This window comes from Conger conger, chromosome 2, assembly GCF_963514075.1.
Source record: "Conger conger chromosome 2, fConCon1.1, whole genome shotgun sequence".
Classification (NCBI taxonomy): Eukaryota; Metazoa; Chordata; class Actinopteri; order Anguilliformes; family Congridae; genus Conger; species Conger conger.
In genome coordinates, this window is record NC_083761.1 from 70,558,028 (window position 1) to 70,580,057 (window position 22,030).

The 22,030-nt window shown below is 42.8% G+C and overlaps 1 protein-coding gene across 1 annotated transcript; it reads left to right on the forward strand.

The window, feature by feature from the left end:
- The first annotated feature begins 16,653 nt into the window (after positions 1 to 16,653).
- On the forward strand, positions 16,654 to 21,362 carry nfil3-3 (nuclear factor, interleukin 3 regulated, member 3). Its single transcript, XM_061233259.1, has 2 exons — positions 16,654 to 16,943; positions 18,240 to 21,362. The coding sequence occupies exon 2, from the start codon at positions 18,372 to 18,374 to the stop codon at positions 19,509 to 19,511; it is 1,140 nt and encodes a 379-aa protein (XP_061089243.1). The 5' UTR covers positions 16,654 to 16,943; positions 18,240 to 18,371; the 3' UTR covers positions 19,512 to 21,362.
- Positions 21,363 to 22,030: the final 668 nt, after the last annotated feature.

Below are 22,030 nucleotides of genomic sequence, written 5' to 3' on the forward strand. Positions count from 1 at the left end.
GTCATTTTCAATACACTACAATGTCAGAAATTTCACATCAGCCTTGCTTGCATCTCATGAGCAGAACTATTATGATTAGAAAAAAGATTTATACAATTTTTAGATTAATATATTTGGTCACAATTTACATTATTGGCATTTGGCAGACGCTCTTATCCAGAGCGACGTACAGTTGATTAGACTAAGCAGGAGACAATCTTCCCCTGGAGCAATGCAGGGTTAAGGGCCTGGCTCAAGGGCCCAACGGCTGTGCGGATCTTATTGTGGCTACACCGGGGATCGAACCACCAACCTTGCGTGTCCCAGTCATGTTACCTTAACCACTACGCTACAGGCCACCCACTTTACAATAAGGTTCCATGAATTGGCTTTTAATAATGTAGTTGCAACTAATTACTACTGAGAAGTTAATCTGTACACTCACTGAGCACTTATTAGGTAGACCTGTACACCAGCTTGTACAAACCAAAAGCATTTAATAAACCATCTCTGCTTTCTGTTGTTTCATGCCGGCATATGCAGGCAAAACAATAATGATGCTTAGTTATTGTAATTGCAGATAAGTACATTCTATCCAGCTACTGTGACTGACATAGCTTATTTTATCATGTAATTGCATCATTGTGTTAGCATTTTCCCTTTTTTTTTTGCCAAAAAAGAAAATACATCAACTCGTGGTTTCAGTGCTCAAAAATGTGCACTCTCTAAAATCCAATTGACCATGCCTTGCCATATTGTTTATGCATAGTACTTAATCCATCCCTACTTTTTTAGAATTGGCTTCCATTAGCCTCAAAAACAAACAGTACTTCCATAACCCACCTCGAAAGACTGACTTTACTTTGAAGCACTTGCATAAACACATCAATAAAATATGTGATTTGTCATCAGTCCTGTAATAGATGCAAGTGTCCTCATCTTGCAGGTCAATGGCACAGAAACATGTGGACTCAACATCCTGTTAAACTCATGAGACTTTTCAGAAGTTGGTGACCCCATTTTATTTTTACTTGCCATATAACTTGAGGAAAGTACTAAAAGCATGCTCCCATAACTAGGAATGGAGAAAGATATGGAGAAAATATTCTTGGTTATCAATTATCAAACTCATTATCTCTCAGCAAGGTGTTTGGGGGCGCTTCCTAAAATGGCCAGCCACTTAGTTAGAGAGGCTGGTTGCCAGGCAACCACAGATGCAAGAAATTCCAAGAGAGAAGAGTTGTTTACTGGCCTGAGTGACCTAGAGCTGGGTTTGCTGGAGTTTTGTGCCAACTAAGAGCCATTTGCAGAAACACATAAAACTGTTTCCCAGAAAAAATATAATTTGGGGCCACACAGAAAAACTATAATTATGAGAAAATGTACTCTACCATCTATGGCCTTAGCTCATTCAGGTCACAAGGGTAACTGTTAGCTTCTAGATACATAACCAATCTAATTTACCTGGAATGTCATTTGAAATATCACTTTTTTGACAAGCTGAAATTACTTTTGAGACCTCAAAACAACATTTAATTGTTTTCAAAAATGTTTTTTATTTTAATTGCACTTTTACCAACAGAGCATGTTAATATACAGTAATGCATTTTGTCAAAGCAATTTCCCTACATGCATTTTGTGAATAATGAGGCCTACAAATTCAAAACATTGTAAATGTCAAAACAACAGTACCTTTTCAAGCAAAAAGACGAGAAAATAATGCCTCTTATGCATTTTCCAAAGCTGAGTGAATAAAATTGTATCTTCATAAAAGCCTTGGCAGGAGCACTTAAAGCACTTGGTACACACCACAAGAGAAATAAAAGGCCCATCTCATTGCAGGTGTGCTAAATTAAGCAACACCTTTGATTATTTCTTCTTCTTTTTTTTACTGCAAATGAAGGTTCTAGTTGGAAAATAACAGTTGGAATTTACAGCAGTTGCTTTTAGGAATTTGTTCTTCTATCAAAGTAACATGCTCCTCTTACAGCTGTAAAGAATAAACAGTGAGATGTATTTCGTATTCCCACCATTATAAATACAATATTGTACAATCACTTTGACACTAATTTCAGAACCTTGAGGTCCTTTTTCAAAACTTGAAACACTTTTTTCAATTGCTTGGATACAATATACATAAACCAAAATGAAACACACAAATGACATTTCAAAATACTGTCTTTTCCTTCATTACAATGCATCTAACCATCAATGTATCCAACTACTCAAAATGATAAGTAACAGCAACATTACTCCTAATGCATAGATTTGTGGAAACTGATTACTGTGACAGCATTCCACATTTAGACAAATGTTTTAGGATAAAGAAATCGATTGACACCAATTACTTTGGAACAGGATCGATTTTATCATGGATGTAATTTTTCATCATCAGCATCCTTTGTCACAGGGGTTTTCAGCCAGAGTAGGCACATGATCCATGTTAGAATAGAGGTGGACAATGTAATGGGGGGTAGCACTCTGAGAGTGGGGGAGGGGGGCAGGGGGGAGGACAGTGCCTTTCACTGCAGTCGTGGATCTGCACATTCATTCCATCAAAACTAAGACTAAAAAACATTAACAACCAGCGGCATTATAGTAGATGCATTTTTTTCTGTCAGTCATTTGTAAATTGGGCTGTAGAAATGTATAGTTTTTTTTTGGCGGTTCAGACTGAGAAATTTCTTTTTTGCATCTTTGTCAAAAAGTTATTCACAGTTTGGTCCACATACAGTGCTCTTGTGCTAACCATGTGAGAAGAACTTATCTCCAACTTATCCAGAATGCACCAGCTTGTCTGGTCTTCAACCTTCCCAAATACTCACGTCACCCCCCTGCTTACTTCCCTCCACTGGCTGCCTGTCATGGCTCGCATCAAATTCAAAACATTGGTGCTAGCCTTCCAAGCAGTTAAGGGGTCTTCCCCAGCTTACCTACAAAAAATCATCAGACCCTACACCCCTGCCAGACCTCTTCATTCAGCCTTTACAGGCCGCTTGGCACCTCCCCGTGGAATGAACTCCCCGTTGAGGTCAGAACTGTAGAATCTCTTCCCACCTTCAAGCGCAAACTGAAGACGCACCTCTTCAAGCAGCACCTCTCCCCGTCCCTCCCTACCTCCCTGTGACCCTTAATTGTTGTCTTTCTGTGATTTACTTTTTTGTGTATCGGTATTTTTAGTTTGGCTAGGTAAGCAGTGTTTGGCTAGTTAAGTTTGGTCACTTTTGCTTTGTTGTTTGTTTGTTTAAAAAAAAAATTAAATAAAAATAAAAATAAAAATAAAATAGGCCCTGGTCCTTATCGTTGTTGTACAGGTAGCAGTTGAAATTGTACTTCCCATGCATGGTTTTTCAGCGCACTTATTCCTGGTTATGGGTATGCACTCTGGATAAGAGCGTCTGCCAAATGCCATTAATATAATGTAATGTAAAGAAGAAAGAAGCAGAACACTTGTTTTTGAGAATTAGGCAATTCAGACTGTTCTACAGGGGGTCATTTAACATGTTCTTTCCTTTTCTAAATTCCCTATAGTAAAACTCCATGAGTACCTATTGCGGAAAAGGAAATAAAGTGATAATGTCTGGGGGTTGACAATCACATGGAAGGACATCTCTTACACAAGGACAGCTCTCGTACACACAATTCTGTACAAACTGATAATGATTTTTATGCTTGCCTGTGTTGTGTTATGTAACACTTTGCTCTATTAAAATGTTTTTTATGTTCTTGGACAGAAACATTATATAGGTATAAACAACAGCTGTTATAAAGGACAATGCGAAGCAATAATAATGACATTACATTACATTAATGACGAATGCCAGACTCAAATACTATCCAACATTTTACTGTAATTTACAGTCACTAGTCAGCATTAATTTTGTCTTGAGTGCTTATAAATGAGACTGATGAAGACAGGAACTGGAATGAAAGTTCAATGGGACTATTGAAACTACTTCACATGTGAGCAGTGGAGCTGAATGGTCTAGACACACACACACACACAAACTCACACACGCACACACGCACACACGCACACACGCACGCACTCACTCAGACTGGGACTCAGACATGCATTTCCGGTCACTGTCCTGAAACTGGGTTATCTATATTCGGCCCAACGGCTGCTTTTCAATGTGTTACGTAAGAACTCAGTACTGGTTGCATAACGCTTGATGTTATCTCTCTCTCTTTCTTTCTTTCTTTCTCTCCCCTGTGGCACAAACAGTGACTGGCAATCATCCCAAACCCCTCTCAACCACCCGTTAAATTTTACATAAGCTTTCCCCTTTAGTCATCTGTAAAAGGATTTTTTCCCTTCATTATTAAACAGTGCCATTTTTGGATATCTGACGAATGCGTTACGATACTGCCTGTTGCCCTGAGAATGTTACTGAGTGCAATTTTCTTATACAGCATTTTGTTTTTTTGTTTTTGTCACCAAGGAAGAAAACTGTATATGCAACTACATCAACCTATTCTAAACACCTAAACATTTAAACATTTAAAAGCCAGTAGTACACTAATGAAAGCTAGCTGACATACATTTCCTACAAGCAAAGTTCCAGAAGATCATGTTTGGGGGGGTCAAATATAGTTTTGGAGTTCATATTCTCACTGAACAATTGGTATGAAACTCATCACGCGTGATCTAAATTAAGTCCTAAAATAGGGCCCTGAAATCCATACTAGCTTATAGCTAGGTTTGAATTAAATTAAGCTAGGTTTTAATGAAATTCATGAAAATCTATTTGTCATATATTATCATGTTAAGATTAAATGATGGATTCAAACCTCTAATGTGTTCTTGGGCAGACTGGTGCTGAACAGTTACGATACACCCAGGCTGTATATAAAAATAACATGATGACGAACCTGATGTTGAATGTCCTCTATTAAGCACTGCTAACACCATCCGGAATTAATTTGGCTCCCATTTTCCCATCCAATCCCAGTGCTTAATTAGCTTTCTTTGGCAGCCACAGCCAATCATTTAGCATCGTAATCCTATTCACCCTGTTGACACACCCACAAACATAAGGTGAACAAGTCTGAATTGTGTCACATGATGCAGCAAACGGTTTAGCCCAAACTGTGCGATTATGAGGAAATTGGTCACAGCTGTCCAGCAGGGTATTACTGAATGCACCCAAGCTGTCGCCTGTTAATATATCAGGAGGATCATGTGAGGGTTTAGTTTCTATTTGCTTACATTACATCCTCAAATAGGCAAGCTTAATATGACCTTAAAGTTAAAATTAAGTTAAGTTTAAAAGTTATGATATGTGCAATATTCCAGGGTTCCCTTCTGAGACACATCTCATGTAAACTATGACTGTTGCATATTAAAGAAGAGTAACACAGACCACAGAAGACTGTCTTCATCAGAATCAGCTCAGCACTCCCAACAACTTGCCTGGGCTTTTCCTTTTTCCATATATTGCACAATGAAGTATACAAAACTATGACAGCGCCACCTCCCAGTGCTTATACTGTATCAGTATTTCAGTATATCTCCACTGAAATAGTTGCATTTAGAAAGGGCTGCCGGTGATTTATTAACACGTTAACTGTGAATATGACCTGGAGGCATTACCAGGACCTGAAGGCCCACAGGCAAAAACACAGTATTCACTCAGCGGTTCAGTGGAGTCCATGGGAAGGGCATCTCATAGCATGTTTTAAAGTCTGCAGCAGCTTCTAAATGCTGTTAGTCAGCTAACGTTAGGCTGAAATGCAGCAAGCTAAATGATTGCAGGCACAGCACTTCCACAATAAATCCCCTGCAGCCCTTTCTATCTGGAAATGCAGTTATTTGAGCCAAGTGTGATATATTGCAATACTGATATACTATAAGCACTGGTAGGTGACACTTGGGGGAGGAAAGGAAAGGCCCAGGCAAGTTGTTGGGAGTGCTATGCCGATTCTGACGAAGACATTGATGAAACCACCTACTGTGGTCTCTGTTCCTTCAATACACAACAGGAGTTTATTCATCTTCGGTGCGAGTTTACATTAACTTGGCATTGACTGAGTCGGGGCCACATTGGCTCAGGAGGTAAGAACGGTCGTCTGGCAGTCGGTTCGATCCCACCCTCAGTCGAAGTGCCGAAGCAAGACACCAAACCCCCAATTGACTCCTGACATGCTGGTTGGTGCCTTGCATTGGGGTGTGTGTGTGAACGGTTGAATGAGAAGCATCATTTGTACGGCGCTTTGGATAAAGGCGTTATATGGATGCCAACCTTTTACCATTTGACTGATTGTGGAGTTTCTCTCTGCACAGATACCAGTATGAGTAAACTGTACATAATGTTTTCCAAACATTGCATGGGGGTCAGGAAAAAGAATTAAATGTGTCAAATGTGTTAAGTGACCAAAAATAATTATTTGAAAGTTAAACGCGTCATGAGTATGAATCTGTAAGTTCTGTAGAATGGCCGAGCAAGTAAATTATACAATTCTGTGCCAGGTTGCATTCATACGTTGTTCTGTCGTACAATTAAGAGCTGAAATTGATCACTGGTTCAATATGTGCCTTCTGAAGGAAATGTCTGGGAGGGTTTCCAACTGTCCAGGTCTCTCGTTTGTCAATAGGAGTTTATATTCTGCTCACTCAATACATTTGCCAATCTAGAGAATGTCACAGAATGCACTCTGTCTCTGCTTTCCCATTTATGAGGCTAACATGCAGTCAGGATCTCGAAGAACAGGCCCTGTCAATACCTACCACAGTGGACTCTTGAGCTACCAGTCAGCACGGTCAAAGATCCTGGGTTACATAGATAATTTACATGGGGACAACTCATGTACACTCACCAGGCAGTTTATTACATAATCATTAGACTTATTTTTTAGACTTCTACTGCTGTAGCCTATCTACTTAAGTTATGATGCGTTGTGTGTTCAGAGATGCTCTTCTGCATTGCACTGTTGTAATGTGTGGTTATTTGCATTACTGTCACCTTCCTGTCAGCTTTGACCACTCTTACCATTATCCTCTGATGTCTCTCATAAACAAGCCATTTCTGCCTGCAGAACTGCTGTTAATTTTATTTTTTTTGTTCGTTTTTTGCACCATTCTTTGCAAACTCTAGAGACTAGTGTACGTACAAATCCCAGGAGATCAGCAGTTTCTGATATACTCAAACCACCAACAATCATTCCACAGTCAAAGTCACTTAAATCTACTTTTTTCCCCATTATGATGGTTGATGTGAACATTAGTTGAAGCTCCTGACCTGTATCTACATGATTGTATGCATTGCATTGCTGCTACATAATTGGCTGATTGGATAATCGCATGAATAAGTAGGCATAATAAAGTAAAAATATTCCTAATAAAGTGCTCAGTGAGTGTATATGCCAAATGTTTCATTCTGGTTTTTCTCATATTAGGGCTTAGGGCTGGTATTTCTTTTTTCCTTCTGTTACTCTGTAAAGCGACTTTGGGACAGTCTTCTGTGAAAGGCGCTATACAAATAAAACAATTGAATATTCACTTTGATTTAGTCTGGTTGGTCTGAAAGAGCAATCCCAGTATTTCTGTTAACACCCTGCTGCCACAGTCATTATTTACACACTTCGGTTTAGAGTTGTGTAAACAGACACCTATTTTGTGAAATGACGCAAGTATTTGACCCAAAACATTATCATACTGTTGGTCATGCTTCTGTGAATAGCCCCGCTGTTATACTGTATAGTTTTGTTACACATTCTGTAGGTTAATCACACACACTCACTGCAGAATATAACACCTTCACATACTGTGTGTTTGAACAAACAGAAAGGGCTTAAGTTATTCATATCTCTAGCAGCACCAGTAAAATGAAAGTCAGTTATTCTGCAGCTCAGTGGGGGACATCATGTTCTATAGCCCTAATTGAAATACTGGTGCATAATGCAATAGCCTGCCCAGCAAAAGAGTAATTTGTACCTCCCACAGTTAGTGTTAGAAATGTTTTCACCTCTGATACATTAAACACCTGCGATGTTGTGTTTCAATTAGCCTGGCTTGTATATGTGTGTGCGTGTGTGTGTGCGTGTGAGCGAGTATGTGTGCGTTCGCATGTACGTGTGTGCATATGACGTGTTTGCTTACATGCATGCGTATGTGTGCGTGTGTATACGCGTGTGTGTGTGCGTGTGTGCTTACGTGTGTGTGCGTATGCATGACAGACAGAGCAGGGATTTCAGAAGGTTGTTGACAATTGAGGAGGAAAAGTGATGCTGTTATTATGTAACAGACTCCAAAGTTATACTGAGTCATTTTCTATTTATAACCAGGACCACGCATTCCACATGATTGCAATGCTGAACATGTATACACCCCTATGGTATTACTGAAATATGTATTTCTGCTGACCCAGGGCAGGGGGACATGGAGATAGAGATATTAGTCATCTTCATGCTGCTCATCCATTATAATCAGTCAGTTAGGGCCCAGACGTAAGACCTTACTTGCTCAAGAAACAATACCTGGTTTGTTATTAGTGATTGCATCTGAAACCAAAAGTGTACACTTACAGATAAAAGCCAGTGTTTGTGTATAACTCATATGTGATTACAGTCTTAAACTGAAAGTATGCATTCCGCTTCAGTATTTTTGTGGGGGGGGGGGTTATCTCTGAGCCCCTCTCTTTAATCATTGTGAAGAAATTCTTTTGTCTGGGCTGTCTGAGGTTGTTACTCAAAGTGTCATAATGTAGACCTTGGCACAATGTCACAGTTCTGGATTAGAGAGAGAGCTTTACAGAAGAGGGTGTGTCTGTGTGTGTGTGTGTGTGAGTGTGTGCATGTGTGTGTATGTTTTTTGGAGGGGGTGGGGGCAGTGTACAGTGATTAGAGAGAGCTGGGGCAAAAGAGGTCGAGGGGGTTGGACGACTTAGCTGCTTCCTCACTTGAACTGGCAAATGTCTGCAGAGTCAAACAAGGACACTATTTTCCACTTTGCCTCAGTTGAACACAAGCCTCACGAATGCTCCCGATGACTAACTCTTTTATTTCAGTGCTCCAGCATTCAGGTTTTAGATTTGACTGTCAAATTCTGAGACAAAAAGGTAAATGTTTTGCAATCCACTTCCATGGCAGTTTACATGATTCATACATGCATCAATGTGCACTTTGTTTTAAATGGTTTGACACCCCGTTTCATTTTCTCCTCAATTTTAATCTCCTGAGAGGCTTCGTGAATACAAGGGGTTCCCAGAAAATTGTCGAGAGTCTCATTATGAGCAATTTGTAATAAAAACATCAAACAAAACATTTACATGCACCACAATTATGCCAATGACAGTCAATCACTGGAGTGATATTTTCAGATAAAATGACAGATAACATTCTATCAATTGTCAGTTGAATTAATTGCTATGATTATTATGATATTATATTATTATATTAATAAACAAAAAATGAATCAGTTCAGTTCAAGTATGGATTCTTGCTTATTTTAGCATGAAAATAGATACTGTAATACTGATGCTGGCACTTGTGTATGCAAAAATAAATAGCATTCTTGATAATGAATGTAAACATTTATCAAATATTACAAAAACAATTATGTTTGGTTAAAATTAGTTAAATGTTGAAGCTTTGATTGTTTTTTTCAAAGTTTAGAAAATATACAGTATGTCGTATCACAAGTAAATGTGGTCACTGCGTAATATTGCAGGTAAATGTCACTGTGAAATATTGCAGGTAAATGTGGTCACTGGGTAATCTTGCAGGTAAATGTCACTGTGTAATATTGCAGGTAAATGTGGTCAATTTGTAATATTGCAGGTAAATGTTGTCACTATATAATATTGCAGGTAGATGTGTTCACTGTGTAATATTGCAGGTAGATTTGGTCACTGTGTAATATTGCAGGTATATATACTCCTGGAGTGCTGTAGATGTAGATGTACTGTATTGAATGTAGATCCGGCCCAAGTCCATTGCGATATCTGGGCCAAACCCATAACACAGACTCAGCCTGGGCCAATACCAGTGAGGAGTATCCGGTTCTGGGGCAGGCCCGTTCTAGCACAGATCCAGTAATGTACCTTCAACTTCAGCCCAGATTCTGAATGCTGCACATGGCCCCGTCCCAAGTCTGGCCCAAGTCTGGCCCAAGTCTGGCCCAAGTCTGGCCCAAGTCTGGCCCAAGTCTGGCCCAAGTCCGGCCTGGACCCGTACACCATCAAAACTTCTCGAACCTTCTGACCTGTTCCGGTGCCGAGGCACAAACTGCTATGCCAATCTGCTGGTCTGAAACCTAATCTGGATCGGAGCTGCTTGCTATCTGGGTTGCAAATTTAACCCAGATATAGATTGCGTCACCTGGTGAACCCAGACAGGCCTTGTGCTAATGCTCTCATGAACAAAACAGTGAGGAGCATACGGAGAGATTCCCTGAGATGCCACACCGCTGCCGGACTGAATGTTCAGCAGTGCAGCATGCCAGCGTGGTAGGGCATGCACTAGACAGTACAGATGGGATTATCACACAAAGCTGCTTTGTACACACACCTTTCTTCAGATACAGCTACGGTGAGTGAACTTAACCCAGAGCCTTCCAGGCCAGCTGCAGCTGGAGGGGGGACTTTGTTGTTATTGTTTAGCCAGAAGGAGGCGCAGGCTAAACACAGCTAGGTCCCTACAGTCTAGCGACCTGTCAGCCTCAGCTGGGGCCTCACAGTCCCCTCACATCTTCCACAGGATCCTGACTAGGACTATATTTTCTTGTCAGTCCCACTTATAAACTCATAACATGCATGCCTTGGTAAGTCACCCACCATGCTAGGCAATGTACAGAGGCCAGGCCTACTTGGCAGGCTCGTGGCATCCATATCATTCGACACCCCAGGATTTTGCTAGAGAAAGAAATTGAGTAACCATACAGAAACCTTCCTTAACCAGGATCCAGTTCCAGCAATGCAACCGAATGCTTAATGACTTTACCAAACGTCGTGTTTTCCGAGTTGCATTGGCGTGCTGAGCGTTAGTCGGGGCTGTTTGAGGTGAAACGCTGCGGCTCAGTCCCCAGAAGGCTTATCTTATTACTGTCGTCAACATCGCTGTTTCAACATGATGCATTTCCTGCCCACCGTGCCAGTTCTGTAAAGAAACAAAACCATCTGTATCAAAACGACAATTATTTTTCCAGAACTAATTATTATCTAATAGGTTCAAAAACGTTTTGCAACTTCACATTTGTTTAAACTAATTTCATTTCGTAATTGTCTCTCAGAGAGGAGAAAAGCCCTGGATGCAAACATCAGCAGCTCTGAGATGAATTTCACTGTCAAAGCAGCTATGAAACCTCCTCTGGCTTGACTGTCAGACTGCAGACACACGCTATGGTGCGTGAAATAATGAGAGCTGGGCTGCTGGATGGTGCATTTAGATAAGGATCCACACAGTGATGCATGGACGAGCCTCGTAGCCTAATCTGGATTTTTTTTTTTTTTTGGCAGACGCTCTTATCCAGAGCAACGTACAGTTGATTAGACTAAGCAGGAGACAATCCTCCCCTGGAGCAATGCAGGGTTAAGGGCCTTGCTCAAGGGCCCAACGGCTGTGCGGATCTTATTTTGGCTACACCGGGATTAGAACCACCAACCTTGCGTGTCCCAGTCATTTACCTTAACCACTACGCTACAGGATTTAATCTGGACAGTGCCAACCGGCAGCTCCATAGGGTGACGGGCGATTGGCGTCGCCCAGGGATTGGGAGGGCTGTTAGGCCTCTGTGTTTCATCGCTATCCCCCATTGGTCGATCGGGTGCTGTAGACTGCACGTTAAAGCTGCTAATTACCGGTCTTCCTCTGACTCCGCCATGCAAGCTTAGCTGTAGTTTGTGGCATGAAAATGAGCAGCTGGCTGGTGTTTCAAAGGAGAACCATGAATGACTACACTCTCTCAAATTGCCAGTGTCCATTCCAAACTCCCCAAGTTGTGGGCAAAATGTATAAAAATAACAAGTGCTGCATTTGTGCAGTCAGCCGTACAATAACTTAGGACCATATGTGCTAGTATACATGAACAGGGCATGTTCCTGTGTGTGCGTGTGTGTGTGCACGTGCATGCGTGTGTGTAATATGCCTATGTTAGATATAGTATAAGCCTCAGTGTGTGTTTGTCTTGGTCCCTCTGTCCATCCCTTCCCTGCCCGCACTGACCCTTTGGTCCTGGATGTTTCACAGCAAACAGTGTAAGGACAGTGACCCATGGTCAGCAGTGGCCCAGGGCCAACAGTGAGATCCAAGCCCAGAGTGTGTACACCGGCTGCTAACGACACTGTATGAAATCATGATGCAATATCTTGAAAGGCTGAAAAGGACAAAAAATGACAAAGCTAATCCGAGAGATTCAGTCATGGTTTGACTCTTTCATGTGCCAATTTACTTCGCCTTCCCTACAAGCTCCCTGTGACCAGAAAGGGCAGCGTCTCTGAAAGATACTTTTTGGCTGTGCTTGTAACCAAAAATAGTAAAGGAGAAATACAAATAGGCATAGCAGGCCAGTTTTACAGACACATCTTAAGCCTAGTTCTAGACTAAATTCAGTTTTGAATGGAATTGTCCTGGACTAAACTCAGTTTAGGACAATGCCTAATCTGTGTCTGTGAAACCAGCCCAAAATGTGCTGTGCATGACCAATCTACTATGTAGCACAATTTTATAATTCAGTCAGCTGCATGCAGCATGTCATATTCAAAATATTGCTAAACTATTTCAATGACCAGTTTCACAGGGACTTATCATTTATACGTATTAAGTCTGATGAGCTCAGAATTGTTGCCAAGCTGAATAAAACCAAAAAAAACACACAATGTAGTAGACTGTATTTAATCTGGGTCTGCCTAATCTCTCTGACCTCAGTGAGGCAATTTTGGCTGATATCTTTCACGACTTGAAGACTGCAATATATTACTATGGCCAAAACAATATGGTGAGATTTCATGAAGCCTGAAGTTATCAAAGTTATTCAGTCCCACTTCCATTGGATTTCCTGTTCATAGTCAGCAAGGTCGTTTGATTGTGCTGTACCAGTGTGTGCTAAAGCTTAAACAACACCAAACTGGCATTAACTGGTCCGGGAATTCATTTAGACTAAGTACACAGACTGTTTGCTGAAAATTAACAAGTTGGGCTCTATGGCAGCTGTTCAGGGAACAGAATGAATGAAAGAGATTTACTGTGGAACAAATAACATTAGTGCATTATGGCTCCGAGCACAAATGAACATAGTTGCAATTTGGATGATAAACAACTTATTAGTGTCGGCATAGAGCACGATATGTCAGCAATCAATCTTGCAGCGATAGAGTATCGCCTCCAATGAGTTTTTTGCATAGACTGAAGAGTACAACAACAAATCAGAAATCATGAATTGAAATCCATCCATCCATCCATCCATTATCTGAACCCGCTTATCCTGATCAGGGTCGCAGGGGGGCTGGAGCCTATCCCAGCATACATTGGGCAAAAGGCAGGAATACACCCTGGACAGGTCGCCAGTCTATCGCAGGGCACACACACCATTCACTCACACACTCATACACTCATACACTCATACACTCATACCTACGGGCAATTTAGACTCTCCAATCAGCCTAACATGCATGTCTTTGGACTGTGGGAGGAAACCGGAGTACCCGGAGGAAACCCACACAGACACGGAGAGAACATGCAAACTCCGCACAGAGAGGCCCCGGCCGACGGGGATTCGAACCCAGGACCTCCTTGCTGTGAGGCGGCAGTGCTACCCACTGCACCATCCGTGCCGCCAAATTGAAATCATGAAAAATCATTTTTATGTGAGCTTGTACAGATATCCAGGACGGGGATGGACCCTTTTCAACTTTGACTGTTCGATCTGCAGCTGTGTGAATACGGCAAATACCATCAATCAAAGCCATCGCCCTTGGGGAGGGCATACCCCCACATTACAGGAGGAGAACATGGGAGAAGGAGCAGGCAGGAATAGGAGGTCTCTGTGCCCCTCACACTGAGGCGACAGTAATCCCCAAGCATAACCATGGGGGAGGTTAGATGATCCAGGCCAGTGTAGAGACTCATTACAGCTGTGACCTGGTGCTGAGGATAAGATTTCGGGAAGGCTTAGCGGGCCCGTGCGGGTGGGCACTGCAGGGCAGTGAAGAAGAGACCATTGGGGAAGCGAGCGCCAAGGATTAAAGATCAGAAAGACTGAGTCACATTATTATCTTTTCTGTGCTCACCTGCCAGTATGGGCTTCCACTGTGACAGCTGATGGAGGTATGTTTGCCTAAAGCTGATCATAAGTCCCTTATTCCTTGTTCCAATAAGACAGAGACTTGTGTCTGAATTAAACCTCCTGTGTCAAACAGCTGCCCTCTGCAGACTGCAGAGCTTCCTTTACAGTGCTTCTCAGGGTGTCTCAAACTCAGACTCAAACAGTGATCAGTATGTTCAGTCAGGTCAGTATGTTGTTGGCACATGAATGGTGGAGCTGACATTACCCTTTGGAACATTTCTGAAGTATGTTCTCTGCATTTTATGGCAAATCACATTCCAACTCACACTGAGTAGCCTTAAATATGTCATATATTTTTACACTGCGCTAAGAATATAAACGGAAGGAATGTGCACGTACTGCATGCAGCGGTATGCAGAGTCTGTTCCATTTTTATGTGATATCCTACAGTAAAACAGTGTGGACTGCAATACTGTGGCACTGAAGAATGACAAATGAATAAATCTGGTTTACTCTTACATAAATCTTTCATGAGGGCCGACATGCACTCCAGTCCAGTCTCTGCTCAGTCCAGATTGCCACTTGCCACATCCATAGAGTACTGACACGTTTCCTTAAATTTCCCTGCTTCTCATCGATTCTGCTGGGAGAATTTGGTGTCCGTGAGAGCATGAGTTAAAGACAGGTGATGCTGACTCTGATAATTAAGGGTGGACAAATGTTTTAAAAAACGGAGCAACGACAGCCAGCAATGTCTTCCCTTTCCTTCATAGAAAGTTGAAGGGCATTCATCTGCAACAGGACAGATGGTTGTGTGAGTATACCAACAGAGCCTACATATGTGTGTGCGTGATTATCACAGATATAGTGATAATTATACAGACGGAGCACCAGAGAGACAGAACTGGGTTTTTGTGGCAGACAAGCGAAAGGGGGGAGAATCCCTTCCTCACAGAGCTGACAGTGGTTCACATTTTGTTCTTCTCTTGTTCCAAGTACTTTGCTTCTCCAAAAAGGTTTAGCAACTGTGGGCAAAGAGTGTGCTTATTACTCAGCTCTGTAGCATTAGCTCATGCGCTGAATTGCAAACATGACCCTTTTCACCCTGGTCCCTTCAGTTTCAGTGCAGGTGGGGTAAATAACTGCTTTGCATCCATGTGTTGCCAGTTTGGATAAATATTTGAAATACAGTATTTCCGTGATTCACGGCAAGTATGAATAGACCAGGGGACTCCACAATGATCAGCAGGGTTTTAAACCTTTTTCCCAGAAAGAATTAGCTCAGATCCTACAGGCCATAACTGAAGATGCAGTTTTTTGTAAAAAAAAAAAAAAAAAAAAAAAAAATTATTGGCTCACAGTAGCTTTAGAATGACAAAGTAGACCTACATTACAGAAGTAATCAATTTGGAACAGCAAACCAAATAAAGGACAGAAAAAATGCATCTGTATACTGAAGTTGACAGTTATTTTTTCCTGAGCTAAGTAAACAGAAATCCTCCTTGCTGTGTTTAAACAAGGCAGATAATTCGTGTACAAACAGTGTGACGAAGTATCCCATGAAACTTTCAATAACAAAAATCCCCTGAAGCATTTTTGATCAAACAGGAAAACGATTGTGTTCTGTGCAGGGCTCTTCTCTAACCGTCAATCTCCTGTTGAGTGGCAAATGAGGAACAGAGGAAGCAGTAATTCACATACCAGGGCCCATTTCTGTGAGCCAGTCATTTATTTAATCATGGAGCAAATAACTATTTAGTTAGGGAGGAAATAGCAAGCATATGGTGAAGTTAATAAAGATAATTAATGAAACTGTTTAATTACACAACGAGTGTTTTTATCGAAGGCTTCTGCATTTCAAATCCTAAAAATCTTTCTCTGCCACTTTCTTTTACTCCTTTTTTAATACATGAAGTTGAACAGGTTTTGCACACCAATTTCCCATTAGGCTGAATATTAGACAATGTGTTTTCTTGTTGATCTGATCGCCACAGCCACAGATGCAACAGGATACCACATGTCTGTGTTGCTATGGTGGCCTAATAGGCCTACACCATATTGAGAAGCCCAGGCTGTCAAAATTATGAGTACGATTTATTATATAATTTCTGTCTTACATCCATGCCCACTCCCGGCGTTTAATGAAGCTGAAAGGAGTTTAATGGAGTCCCGGTGAGTAATAGAAAGCCACTAATAAAAGCAACATTTTGAAAGCTTGAAACAAGCGTTGCTGGTTTGAGTTCAGCAACTCTACATTTCATCGAGAAAGTGTAACTAGTCTCTGGAACAGATTAACCGAATACTGGTTGGGGGTGTCATTTGGATAATATTAATATCAGGAAAAGATTATGAAATCGTTTGGGAGAGAGGGTGATTGTGAGTTAGGCTACTTGAAGCTGTAATGGGCGCTTTCCCTTGACGGGTGGATCTAGGGGCGGTCTTATCGGCGGTCGCTTGTTGAGGCCCGAGGGTTCAACTAAGGTAAGGGGGCGTCCTCGGCTGAACTTGTTGGTGAAGAAACAAATACGAGCTGCGGCATCCACAGCGGAGCAGAAACAAGCGAGACGAGGTGGGAGAACGACTGGCAACGTACACTGTAGGCTGTCGCATACGTTAACAAGTTTTCTTTTTACGACTGGAGCTGAAATTGAATAAAATTGACAATCGTTTAGTCGTTCGAGATACGACAGATCTACATTGAGTGTATACGAAAGGAATAAAAGAAGCTAATATTTCTTCGCAGGTAAGACCATCATCTATATTTTGACGATGCGTGATATCATCACACACAGGATCTAATACACAACCGCGAAGTATCCAACTACACCAGGGACGTAGAATATTGTATGAGTGTTATTTATCTGTACTTTAATTTAGTATGTGACCGAGTGCCCTATAAACTGTAGCCTACTGTTACAGCGTTGTCAAAGTTGTAGCGTTCGGTAACAAGGGCAGCGTTTGTATTTTATGCGAGAGGTCGTGTAGCCTATATTTGTCAAAAAGTGAAAATCCTACATGCCATCACTGACATTTTGTGGCTGTTTCAGAATATAATTTCTCATCATTTATGAGAGCTGACATGACAAAGATTTTCCCGAAGCCCAGAATGTTATTCAGTGTATAAATAACAATGCTGGCTATACGCCTGTAGAATGAATGTAATACGAGTACAGGATGTTCGAACGCAGCGCACTCGTGGTAATGTTGCATAACCGGAGAAAATTACATTTAGGGTGAGGCTTGAAATACACTCTGCACCTGATAGTTCAGCCTCTATTTCTGGGGAACTAATGAAAGCGAACAATGTGTTCCGGACCATAATGTACTGTACTGTCCTGGAACGTTGACTGCATTTGAATAATTTTTTTATTTCCAACAGAACATGTGCACGCCAACTGCCATTTATTGCGAAAAGTGTATTAAGTTTGTGTGTTGCAGGCAGGAAAAGTATATTAAGTATGTGTTGTAGACAGACGGTTTTGTTTTAGGATATACAAATAGGTACAGGCGCTAGAAATAGATTATTTGCTAAGTAGGTCGCATTGTTTAATACACGCAATAGCCAACGTTGTCGAGTAGGCTAACTACTTCAGATTTAATCGGCTGAAAATATTAACTTATTAAAATTGTTTTTGAACAATTTGAATATTGCGTATACGTGCTATAACTCGAATCGTAATGGTAGTAATAGCCATACTTTTTCTTGCATGAAATTTATTTCCGTAATTTCATTATCAAAGTCAATGGTTCCAAATTGAAAGATTTTTCACAATGAAGACGACCAACGCAAAAACAATGAAGCCGACTTTTCTGGGTGGTAGGGAGTTAGTCCGTAATAAAACAGAAGGCATGTTCAGATTTTGTCATCGGTTTGATATAACTTATCGCATTAAGTCCTTATATGTACAACATGGCTACAATGTAGTTTCACAGGAAAGATGTAAGTGGTTACGTAACACTGTGTTGTAACAGATCTTACATAACATTTACACAAATTCCCTTCACTTCATTCTACGCACTTCTCTCTGTGTACCGCCAGGTGGAGCTGTTGCTGCATGGAAGATTTATCTGAAGTCAGGGACCCCAATCTGTAGCTTCGACCTCAACGTCATTTTCTAGCGCTATACCTCATTGGAAAACCCCCCCACAAATAATACACAAAGCAAGACCAATGAGTGGAGCAGTGAAGGTTTTAGAGGAGAATACAGACGAAATGACCGGCCAAAGTGATGCGGTGCTGCAGGAGCTAGTCTCCCCCGTGCCGTCCAGCGGGAGAGAGCTGGAATCGGAGTCTTCGGACGGGGCGCTGTCCTTCACGGACGAGACGGTGTCCATCCTGACGTCCAGCAGCATGCTGGCCCGCTCCCTGCTGGGCCGCTCCTCGGGCCTGAAGCGCAAGGAGAGCGGCAGCGCGGCCGCCAACGCCCTGCGGCGCAAGCGCGAGTTCATCCCCGACGAGAAGAAGGACGAGGGCTACTGGGACAAGCGCAAGAAGAACAACGAGGCGGCCAAGCGCTCGCGGGAGAAGCGCCGCGTCAACGACATGGTGCTGGAGAACCGCGTGATGGCGCTGCTGGAGGAGAACGCGCGGCTGCGGGCCGAGCTGCTGGCGCTCAAGTTCCGCTTCGGCCTGGTGAAGGACCCGTCCGACCCCCCCGCCCCGCCCCTGCCCGCCCCGCCGGCCCCCACGCCGCGCTACTACCTCCCCCGCGCCGACGGGGCCCACCCCGGCCCCCCCGCGGCTCCCCCGGCCCAGGCCTGCCCGTACGGGGGGCGCGGTGGGGCCAGAGACGCAGGCAGCGCGTCGGAGGACTCGGGCTTCTCCACGCCCGGGGGCTCCAGCGTGGGCAGCCCCGTGTTCTTCGACGACCGGCTGAGCGAGCACGGCAAGCTGTCCCCCCGCGGGGGCGAGGAGCCCGGCTATGAGCCGCACCCCTGCCCTGCCGGACTGGAGGCCGCGGACGGGATGAAGAGCCTGCCCCACAAGCTGAGGTTCAAGACGCCGGGCATCTGCGAAGCGGGCGAGGCGGGGGAGAGCAGACGCAGCCCCCTGCAGCCGGGGGCAGCCCGGGACGCCGGCAGGACCCACGAGGGCCCCTGCGCCTGGCAGCCGCAGCAGCAGTACCCACGCCAGGAGCCCCAGTGCTACCCGCAGCCCGCAGCCTACACCCTGCCTCCCCCACAGGGCCCCACAGACTCACACTACCACATGGAGAACAGCGTGCTCAAGTCCCAGCTCAGCTCTCTCAGCGAGGAGGTGGCCCAGCTCAAGAAGCTCTTCTCCCAGCAGCTCCTCTCCAAGATGAGCTAAGAGAGACACTTCCTCTCTAAACACAAGGGACTGAGGCAGGAGCCGGGCGTTTGGGCCGGTCTGCTCCCAGACAAACTGAGAGGCAGTCAGCTAGAGTAAGAGCACAGTAAAGACATGCGGTTTACTGTTACTGTGCCACCCCTCCACATGACCCGCAAGAGCCTCAACCTCTCTGATATCAACAGCTATTACCTGTGACAATTTCCACTTTGTTAATATCAGGGGCATCTTTGCTCTGCTTAAGGTAAACGGTCATGTATACTTGTTGGACTACACTGGGCTACAGGGGGATCAATGTGTTTATTTAGTCTCTGCCTCAGACAGAGCGCTGCTCTCGTCCAAATGTGTACGTCCTCAGTACCAGTACTACTCTGCTAACGCTGCACTGGTCCTCCTCTGCCCTGCTCCTACCCTCTGTCAGACACTGTGAGGACTGAACACACACAAACACCTCTTTGCTGGGGATGTCCACGCCTCACACGCACGTGGCTCCCTGTTAACCGCACGCTGTCTAGATTCTGAACAGGCTTTCTGTTGTACACACCCACATGTTTGTGGCACTGCATTTGCTACCTGTCTTAACCCAGATAACTTTGTAAGACTATATTGTATTTATTATACAATGTCGATCTTGCTGTTAAACGACCAGTTTCAGCCTGGTTATGAGGAGAGGACAGTATTTTTAATGAAAAATGTCATTTAGATTTTCTGCAGATTCCTCTCAAACCTGCTCAAAATGGTATCTTTGGTCAATGAACTAATACGGACTCACGTGTCATCGTCAAGTCAGCCTGAAATTGGGCATAATTCTTCAAAAACAATTTAACAGCAAGATCTATACTGTATTCTTCTCCTCCTCATCTGTGAATTTACTGTGAGATAACAAAGCATGATGGGAGTTATTTCAGTGATGTCACTTCCCTGTCCACATATGCCTTCAGACAAATCAGGTACTACTATACTGCATACACTCACAGTTTACACCAGTTACAAACAGGGGTATTAGTATGGGTGTAAGATACCTCATCTGGCAATAACCTGGGTCTAATATGGTAGTGAGCTGGTTTGATAAAGTTTGACCCCATTTCAACCTGTTGTAAACGTATCCAAACCCGAGCCACAACACCTCACTTCGTCGTTGCTTGAGTGGAACAGTCTCCAGTACCCATTTTGGAAACAGGTAGTCCAAACACCACAACACTGTTACACAGTATCATCACATTCCACTGGAAAGCTGTTTGACCACATCTTTGCACCTGTACAACACCAGGCACCAAGTAGATCACCCTGATGACGAACAACGATTTCCCAGGCAAAGGAGATGGAAATGACAGCAGCACAGGAGTATGAGGTTAACACACGGTCCAACTTCTCTAACTACAGTGTTGAGTTACTGTACAATCAATTTCTCACGAATACAGGGCAACCGCCATTACTGTAAAATCCACAACCCCGACCCACATCTCACTTCCCTTCAGGTATTTCCAACTAGTGTGGAGTTCATAGTCTAACTGCCATGCCATACTGTACAAACTACTGAACATGCAGGATTAGTTTGCCACGCGGGAGACGTTCTGCTGTCTGTGATACACCACCCTGACATAACACTATGTAACCCGCTTCTTGATTCGTGTCGCTGGTTTTGTTCAACACAGCGTTATTCTGCAGTAACTTGCTGTATTTTCATGTCTATATGTACACAACCATTGTTACAGCACAATGCTGAAAAAACCTTTGTTTATTTAACGGACATTGCATTTTAAATATAACATTTTGATTATGCAATTGTCTTGCAAAATAATATGCAATAGGTTTTAATTACTTGTTAAATAAATGTTTTTTTTTGGAAAATGCTGGATTTCTTGGTTTTGATTTAAGCCGGTTCTGCCTGGAATAAAAAAAGTGACTCATCCGTTCAGCTCACATTATGCCCACATTGCAAGCCACAGATGACTATATTCGCTTTCAAAATGGCAGACTTCAGTTTAAATTGAGAAATAGAAGCTGACTGACAACCCAATTCCTTATATTGAGGCTCACTCATGATCTCATCACAAATGTACATGCCCAATGAGGAGCAGTCCAATATGGAACATTCCGGCACATACAGCAGAACATTGATGCCATAAATACAGCTGCTTTTCAAGCCTAAAACTTTCCAAAAGAAACCTCTGTTACTTTTGTTGTATGATGTTAACGATAAGCAGTGACCGCTCACAGGAAACTTCTCAATATTAAAACTATATATGAGTCTGCTACCCTATTACGAGTATAAGTACTCTATTACAGTTGGTGTTACACTGACCATTGTCCTGCACATTAGCTGTAATTCAGAATTACACTTTCCCTACACTAATATGATAATAATCAACTGTTACACAGCTAACTTACAAGCTAACTGCATTTACAGTTTTAACTGGATAGTTCAGTAAGCATAGTTTTTTTCTGCGGTGAAATGTTGCATCACAGAGTGACTTTGCTACATGTCTGCATCCATACAGACTGCTAGAGTGAACAGC

What these genes read in the sequence shown, in the direction of transcription:
- nfil3-3 (XM_061233259.1), top strand. Translation starts at nt 18,372, where the DNA reads ATGAGTGGAGCAGTGAAGGTTTTAGAGGAGAATACAGACGAAATGACC.